Below are 9,130 nucleotides of genomic sequence, written 5' to 3'. Positions count from 1 at the left end.
GATAAGAGAGCTTGTCGAGATCACCTAACTAAGGCCTCGTTTGGCACAAGCAGATTGGAACGGTTCACAGGGGATTATCCCCGTGGGGGACAGAAAACCCCAAAATTCTCCACGAGTTCATTTGGTACACGTGATTTGCGATGGACAAACCCTTTCGAACCATCATCTCCCTATCCACGGGGTTTTGAAGCATCGAGGGAGGACCGGTGAAAGTCGTGCAACATGGATTCAAGGGGATTGGATGGAAGAGAGGTATTCACCAAATCCCCGACATCCTCACCTCTTGGGGGCTTGAAAACCACTTGTGCCAAACAAGGCCTAAGGGGTACCTTTTATGGAGCACCGAAAACGCGTACAGAAAAAAAAATCCAGGAAACACCTAGCATGCTACACGTGGCGACGGTTGAAAACGTGTTAAGTGTTTTTTCAGGGGTTTCAGCTTTCCGGTCTTCGTCAGATTTTTCCTAGATTTAAGGAGAAAAAAATCAATCTATTTTGCATGAAAAACGTATTTTTTTTAATTCCACAAGAGATAATGATTCACTTCTTATTGAGGCACACATTTACTTCCACGACAGTCAGAACTATGGCCCTCGAAAAGAAAAAACGCGTTTTTTTGCTTCCACGAGATACATGTTTGCTTCTTGTGGAGGCACATATTTGTTTTTATGAGAAGCACAACTATGCCTTTTGAAAATGATTTTTTTCCAGGAGAGACACAAGTTTCGTTTTCATGGAGGCACATATTTGTTTCGCAAGAGGCACATGCACAAATATGCCTTTTAAAACACGTTTTTTTTGCTTTCACCAGAGGCCCATATTTGTTTTCGTAAGAAGCACAGCCGTACCTCTCGAAGAGGGAAAAAATATTTAAAAAAAAAATTTATTTTCGGCTACTTTTTTCTAACTTTTTTTGATAAAAAAATTCTTTGAAATCTATTAACATGAGATCTAATTTTAAAGTTCTCAACGTGAGAAGAGATAAAACATTTAAAGAAATGAATCTACAAAAGAAAAGAAAAACTCTTAGGTTGCCACTTATCAACCGTTGAGAAGGTGAGAGCGACATTTAAAGCATCTCTAGCAAACCCATGATACTGTAAACCAAATTTGCGATACCGCGGACGAAGAAATAACAGATCTAGTAAACACACACATCATAATTTAAACTAGCAGTTCGCGTCACATACATCACCAGAGTTCATACAAAAGACATAGTTCATACTAGCTTAAAACATAAAAACCTAAATCCACTCATCATCATCACCGGGCTTCTTGACGTGTTCAACGAATTGGAGAGGACGAACACCAGATCGTACTCCTCCTTCACCGCCTCCACCCACGCCGCGACACCTTCTCTGCCGGCGGCGGCCTCCTTCGCCTAGTATCACATGCGCCCCACCTCTCGAAGTCGCTTGATCGAGGGCCGAAAGATCTTGTCGAGCCGATCAAAGCTGTTGCACGCCCGTCGGCCACCATTGCGGGAGTGTGGGTCGCGCTCCCGCGCCTAAACCTCGCGCCACTCCTCCACTGACGGGCGGATGGGGGAGTTCCCCGTCTTGTCATCATGGCGACGCTTGCGACGGAGTGGATATTGGAAATGCCGGATGCGAACCCTAAAACGGGATCACTCCGATATATATGCAGGAAACGGGGCAATTTACGGGCCGAGGCGTTTTTAGGCTATCTGGTCTAGCCGGTTCTTTTGCGGAACCGTAAATCTGTCAGAAATTAACGGGCCGACGAGCTTTTAAGGGATGTTAGAGATGCTTTTACAAGGATACCCCTTAACTAGTGATTTCATAGGTTGTCTAAAAAAAACCTTGTGAGTAAGGAATAGAGAAATCTGAATCAATCCCTTTGTGCCCCTATTCGTCTGCGTCGACAAGGCCACGCCCTAGCCATTCTTGCGCCTACGACGAGGAGAGGTGAACTGCCATATCACTGCCCACAGACGGCAACTCCTCAAAAAGAGATGCTGATTACGGTTCCAGCCGACAACGATCAGGATCGGAAGCGCGAGACTGAAGGCTGCGGATCCTCTAGTGCCGGTGGGAATTCGACTCCAACTCGAGTGGACGGTGGCCTTGGGTAGTCACCGCCGGCACTAGCAACGCCGGAAAGCAATCAATCCGTGCAAGGCCATTACCAAGAGGCAGCAAATACTTCCTATGTACCTAGTTCTTCTCGACTATAATTATTTAGGTAGAGAGGAAATAGTACTGTAGCATAAACCACCAACTATTAGGGCTAGCGGTGAGCGATGATTATGTGAGTTTTTATTTCTTTTGAAGTAAGGTGAGTTATTTTCTTTAGTTTATCGAGTGACTGCAACTTGTGGTGTTCGATAGATTCAACGGTCAGTATTGTCGCTCGCTTCTCCAAGCCCCCAACCTGACGATGAGGTACCAATGTCCAGAAATGTCTATACACATCAGTGAATTATTTTACAGAAACGGAAAACATATATCGTGGAAGAAAAGAGTCATAATAATCACAAGTAAAAACTCTAGTTTCCGGGGAAAAGGGCAATATATACACGAGTGCTTAACTGAAGCCAGACTCAAAAGTACTTATGCCGCGATGAGTTTCTGGATGTCCTTCTGCAAGAAAATAATCCATGCCAACAAAATTGTGAGTGGTGGCAGATATCAGAAGATAGTAAGAAGGATTAACATGTGGGGTTTCGAAAGTGGTCTCTGCAATGTTGTAAGCTACAAGAGGATTAAGGAGTGTGCCCCTCAGTGAGCTACAAAAGTTTGTCATTCCTAACATTGAGCAATTTGAAAAGTAATGTGTGTGTTGAGCAATCCAGTGGCAAAACGGGCCAAAAGCAAAATAGCGAGTGAATTTGATATTATGACAAACTGACTTATATATGACTGATGGACTATGGTGTCCAGTCCGTAGTGATGAGTTGGTGATACGAAATCAACTGCAGATTATATAACCCCATCCACCACCACTGCAATTAAGTTATTATGCCAAAGTGAGTGCCACAAGTCCTTTAGTGCAGGACTCGAATATTCAATTTCGTCTAAATTCTGAATTACATAATCCTGTGAAAGGCATAATTTTTTTTGACACGCTTTCCAAACCCATGCTGCTTGGTTGTGGCTGTGGCCCTGTGGGTGCCCCATCGACCATTGCGAGCAACTGTCATCAGGGACTTGGCATAATTCCATCATTTAAGCTTATGTAAATTCCAGCACTGCCAAGGTTGTACCCTATGACCAAGGAATTCTCTCTTATAACAACTTGGAGCATGTGCCATCTGAAGTTCTGAACCACTCATGTAGATCTAAGGTTCACCAAGAACACCCACACCGCTCTAGACACATTCGAGTTAGTAATCTGTTGGTCAAGGCTAGTTTTACCTGGATGCCCACACCCATAAGAACGGAGCCCATAAGGGATTGTTTTTACATATGGACAAATGAGCATATGTTCATTATCCTTTTAGAGCCACATGCTAATATATGCTCTTAGAAACAGATATCCGAATTCACTAAAATTAGATTAAAATGGGAATTAGTGATGAAATGATATAAAGCCACAGAGAAACTTCACACACCTCAATTTGGAATGGTGAAGTTGTTGGTGGGTATCTCTCCACAACTTTGCCATTTTTGTCCACTAGGAACTTCTCAAAGTTCCACTTCACTATATCACCCAAAAATCCTCCAGCACTCGACTTAAGAAACTTATAAATAGGGGCTGTAAATGGTCCATTGACATCAACCTGCCATTGTATGCATATCCAATTAATTGTGGCAAGTAGCTGGATATACTGAATACAATGCATTGTTTCTTAAGCTGGAGTTCGCATACCTTATCAAAAATAGGAAATTCAGCTTTAAACCTTGTACAAGCAAATTGCTTTATCTGTGTATTTGATCCAGGTTCTTGAAAACCAAATTGATTGCATGGAAACGCTAGAATCTCAAACCCTGCAATTTTAGAAAGATGAAAGAAAATGATACACCCTACTGTGACCTTTAAATTCATGTTCATGCCACACCAACAAGAGATTTTTTAGAAGGGAATGAAGTGTTTCTCCAGAAGTTGTTCGTCAGTTGCTTATGCTCTTAGAATAGTAAATTAATCCAATCAGAAAAGGCACTTTTTACTTTTACTCAAAATCATAGGTGTTATTCAAAGGATATAATAATACAGCATATAGTATTTCATCACTAATAAATAGAGAATGTGTCATTGTGTCCGCAGGAAAATAGAAAAAAACTTCCGTCATTTTGAACAAAGGTTGTTGAGGCCGAAGTCACCATAAGAATATTTCTTTTATTGGTAAGCATGGCAGAGTGAGTAATCAGTCTTTGTTAGTCATGTGGACTGAAACAGAATTTTTTATTGAAACCAGATAGTTTAAAACTGGACTAGCCTGGGATAATATCACCCACCCTGAAAAGTACCCGCTTGTTGATAGATAATTAACATACATTGCTTCCAGTGGTAAGGGTTTAAAAATTTGGATGGCACTGGGGTGATTATCTAGAGCAAGACACCAACTAAAAATCATAAATGAGAAGAGGTCTCTCATGCCATAAGCAATGTATAATCCAGTGAAGAGAAGGCCTAACCAGAAATGCATATTACCTTGAGTCTTGTACTTCTCGTAAAGATGAGATAGCTCAGTGTAATTTGCTGTTGTAAGCCCACTGGGTTTCGCAGAAAAAAGTGAGGGCCCATCCACAACAAAGAATAACTTAATGTTGGGCATAGGAAAAAAGCGTACATGGAGAAAATTACCATTGAGAAGCAACATTAACAATCAACAGTGCTTTTCCCTTGAACTTGCTAAGAGAAACATTTTTTCCATCAATATCCTGAATAACAGAGAAATGTTTCTTCACGCACGAAAGTTAAAAATGGACTCATTTAATCACCTCACAAAAGTAGGCTCATTCATTCACAAATCATGTACTATCAATAATTAAACATACAAAATGATGCTATATTACAGTCAGGGAAAAATCACTAGGGAAATATAAGTATCATATAATATTAAAAAAATAATCTAAATTCCCAAACTACATGTTGCTTAGGAAAAAAAGACAACACTACAACACAGGTAAAAATGGGCCACAGCCAATTTCATGAAAGTTAATTTTACTCTTAAACCAAATTGCACCCCTCCTAATTTCTCGTATTCCCTCTTATCATTTTACTTGGGCAGTGACTCTGGCCTCCATGTACAGTTTTAAGTCTGCAAACCAACTACACCAATATATCTATATTTATGCAATTGTACTGACACATAGATGGTACGTAGATCTACAACGAGCAGGAATGCATGTATTTCCTCAATCCGAATAAAACATTTCATACATACATTTAATTAAGGTAATAATTTCTTGTTGAAATATGTTACTAGCTCATGTTGTTGAACACTAGGACGAAATGCCATGAGCATTCAACACGACATCCCACCTGCTTAACGACGACGCTGCATCATCAAACATCTAACGCAGCGACAGGCGACAGAACAGTAACACCATCCGAATTTACACAAATCGCACGTACAGTTTCGCCCACGGCGCAGGGTCGCACCTCACACGCAACCCAAGTACACGACCGCCGAAAAAGCGCCGCCCATTCACAATTATCGCGAAGACTACGAGGCGAGACCGGGAGAGCTGGTCACCTACCTTCACGGTGAAGTCGTAGATGCTCTTCTCCGTGGTGGCGGCGGCGTAGACGACGCCGGGCGCCCGCCTGCGCCGCCGCGGCGCGGCGACGGAGACCGCCGCCCTGCCCCAGGCACCCGACCCCGAGTGGGCCGCCGGGAGGCGCGCGAAGCAGGCGGTGGCGGCCGGAGGGAGACGGGAGGCCTGCGCGGCGGGGTGGAGGCAGGTGAGCGCCGCGGCCGCGGTGGACGAGGCCATGGTGCGGGTGGGGCGTGGCTGCCGCGCGTCGGTGGTGGGAGTGGGAGGGCGCGTGGGAACAGAGTGTGGGGGTGGTGGGGGTTCAGCGCGGTAGCGGCGCCGGATTGGTTCGCGGCGATTCTGGTTAAAGGACGGAGGTGTTTTTGCCGATTGGACCCCTCGATGCTCTGTATTTGTACTACAAATGCAGAGCATTATACACATATACTCCCTCATTTTCTAAATATTTTTTTTTTAAAGATTTCACTACGGACCACGTAACATACTCCCTCCGTTCCAAAATGCAAGACCTTCTAGGGATTCCATTAAAAGACTACATACGAAGTAAAATGAATGAATCTATATTTTAAAATATGTCTACGTACATCCGTACGTAGTTCATAGTGCAATCTCTAAAAGGTACTTCCTCCGTTCCTAAATATAAGTCTTTTAAGCGATTTCACTAGGGGACTACATACGGAGCAAAATAAGTGAATCTACACTCTAAAGTATGTCTATATGCATCCGTATGTAGTCCTCTAGTGAAATCTCTAAAAAGTCTAATATTATGAAACGGAGGGAGTATTATATTTAGGAACGGAGAAAGTATGTGGTAAGCAATTCAAATAATTGAAAAAAGATTTTACTACAGACTACATACAAATGTATATAAATATATTTCAGAATATAGATTCATTTATTTTTGTTTTGTATGTAATCTATAGTAAAATCTTTTAAAAAACTTAAGTTTAAAAATGGAGGGAGTAAAATTTAGGCACAGCCCCAATGCTCTGTATCATGGTTAAAGGCGGAGGTGTTTTTTCCAAATTATTTAGCAAGAAAGAAGGTAGCCCGTTATATAAAATGGCGTCGCCCCTTAAATTGCCGTTATTATTATGCTATATTTTTTTATTGACTAGGCAGTATACACATATTTATTTAGTGAGGTAATTATCTATATGCCATAGTGCGCTATTTTTTCAATGATTTATTGTAATATGTAGCAGCTTTTCCTTGAAATGATCAAATCCAGAGATATACAACAATCCAACTCGACTGTGCATGCTCCCACACGCAAAACTTGTTTTTTTAATATATTTTGAAACAACTCGTAAGAAATAGATGGGTTCATGGTCAACTCTAAATGCCGCCTGTAACTTCTTTTTAGGTGAAAAGATTTAGCATTTTGACATGTATAAAAAAGAGCACAAACATCATATGTTACACTTAATTTTATTTTTTCACTGACAAAACATTAATATTCTATTTGACATGACATTATCAAGCACACTTTTACACTAACATGAACATTTATAATAAAATCATTATTTTGTTATTATTAGTATACCATTATTATTTTACAATTTATTTTGAATTTATTGTTTATTTGGGAACATATGCTCGAGAGCCAAAACGTCCCTCTAGAGAGGTATACCTTCATTGTTCTAGACAAGTATTACAAGCAATTAATTTACAAATAGAAATAGGAAACTTCAAGAGTAACAAAACATAACATTCTTCCGCAATTTTTTTCCTTCCTGCGAAAATCAGCAATTCTTGTTAAAACCACAGTGGGCATGATCATAATTCCAATAGCGATTTTCTTATATAAGAAAACTATGTGGTTACATAATTTTGGAATTATATGTGCGAAGTTATGCTTCAGTATACACAAATAGCCAACCCACGTAAAAATGCAAATATGTTTTGCGCGACTGGAGACAATAACTTTATAATGTTACAAAATTGGTCAATCTGGAGACAATATTTCTGAAACCGTTAGGTATAATAAGTTCGCTTTGGAGTACCAATCATCTTGGCAAATTCGCAGGGCACCGGAGGGGCCGTCAAGAAAAGAGGTCGAGTTTTGGCTGGTGGCACCTGGTGGGGCAGCGGACACGTGAAGCGCTGTGCGCCGGGCGGGTGTTGGTCTTTTTCAGCTGGCGCACGGCACAAACTGGACCAGCCAAATTGCCGGAAACTCATCAATCTTTATCCGCTTCGTTTTGGACATGCAACCCCCAGAGTCACTGCTGGCCTCCATTTATTGAGGCGCTGGATGGTGCACACCGCCGGCGACGGGGATGCCACTGGAGCAGTCGTTTTTCGAAACGTTATCTCTGGTCGTTGTCACGCTAGTTTCTGGGTGTCCGTCTCCATGGTGGTTTCGCGCGAGGGCATGGATTAGCGCGCTAGGTTATCGATTGGGCCAGGTGAGAACCAATGTGGCTGGATGGTTTCGAGGGTGACAGGTGGCTCATGCGTGCCTCATAAAGGTGAAATGTTGCGAGTCGATTTGGGGTTGTGTGTTAAAAGGATAGTGGTATCTCCAGCTCATCAAGAATTATGTTTTAGATTTAACACTAGTGTTTATTATATATGAATTTATTGCATGCCTTTTAATGATATGCGTTCAGGGAAGAAGATCCATCATTCATGAAGACTTCAAAGACTATGTCTTATTCTTATTTTTTTACGAAAGACTTTAAGGACTATGTCAATCCCAAAATGATGAGTCAGCTCAGTTTCTTAAAGATGCTCATAAAAAATAAAATGTATATGCGTTCATAAGGATGAATACTTTTATATTATGTTAAAAAAAGCAAAATGTTTTTTAGTGGGCGAAATGTTCACATCAATATAGGCGGCGTTCTCAAGGGTGAGTATATGTGAGGGTTCACGTCTCTGTTTGTCAAAATACATATTATTAACCAGGTTTATGGATCAGAAAAGGTAATTCCTGGTAAATCCACTATTGTGAACGTAAAAGTTTCATCATTCAATCGTGTATATAAGAGCATCTCTAGTAGTGTTCTTAAATCCTTAAATCTTCAAAATTAACCTTTTTTTATGGGTTAAAACGAAAAAAAAGCAAAAAATAAAACCCCTAAACTCCTAAACCCGTAAATGTTTTTAAGGATTGGACCCCGGGTTGCCATCCCAATCTCTAAAAGTGAGGATTGGAGAGGGGATCCCATCCCCAGCCCGCACTCCTCCCTCCCGTCGCCGCCGCCGGCCGCCGCGCGCCATGGAGGCGCCGCCCGCCTCCTCCCTCCCGCCGCCCCGCCCCCCTCACCTGCCTCGGCGACGCCCGCGTCGGCCCAGCAGCCGACCGTCCCGAGCCAGGCGTCGGTGGTGGCCGCCACCCACGTCGGCGCCAAGAGGCGGCGTGCTGGCCAGCACATCGTCGCCATGGCCGCCGCCTCCCTCGCCCCGCCCGCCGCCCGAAAGAAGAAGGCCTCCCTTGG

The 9,130-nt window shown here is 42.3% G+C and overlaps 1 protein-coding gene across 1 annotated transcript; it reads right to left on the bottom strand.

The window, feature by feature from the left end:
- Window positions 1–2,401: 2,401 nt before the first annotated feature.
- LOC123412075 (phospholipid hydroperoxide glutathione peroxidase 1, chloroplastic-like) lies at window positions 2,402–5,996 on the bottom strand. The gene is made up of 6 exons (XM_045105026.1): window positions 5,667–5,996; window positions 4,768–4,844; window positions 4,615–4,676; window positions 3,832–3,950; window positions 3,575–3,742; window positions 2,402–2,603 (listed from the first exon to the last, which is right to left on the bottom strand). Exons 1-6 carry the CDS (start codon window positions 5,901–5,903, stop codon window positions 2,574–2,576), a joined length of 693 nt encoding a protein of 230 aa, XP_044960961.1. The 5' UTR covers window positions 5,904–5,996; the 3' UTR covers window positions 2,402–2,573.
- Window positions 5,997–9,130: the final 3,134 nt, after the last annotated feature.

The sequence above is a fragment of the Hordeum vulgare genome, chromosome 7H, assembly GCF_904849725.1.
Source record: "Hordeum vulgare subsp. vulgare chromosome 7H, MorexV3_pseudomolecules_assembly, whole genome shotgun sequence".
Lineage (NCBI taxonomy): Eukaryota > Viridiplantae > Streptophyta > Magnoliopsida > Poales > Poaceae > Hordeum > Hordeum vulgare.
Note: the sequence above shows the minus strand (reverse complement) of the source record. Positions and strands in the feature narration are given on the sequence as shown.

What these genes read in the sequence shown, in the direction of transcription:
- LOC123412075 (XM_045105026.1), bottom strand. Translation starts at nt 5,903, where the DNA reads ATGGCCTCGTCCACCGCGGCCGCGGCGCTCACCTGCCTCCACCCCGCC. An exon ending in GTTAATGTTGCTTCTCAATG is followed by an intron (nt 4,677 to 4,767) that starts GTAATTTTCTCC and finishes TGCGAAACCCAG; the next exon opens with TGGGCTTACAACAGCAAATT. An exon ending in AATTTCCTATTTTTGATAAG is followed by an intron (nt 3,743 to 3,831) that starts GTATGCGAACTC and finishes ATACAATGGCAG; the next exon opens with GTTGATGTCAATGGACCATT.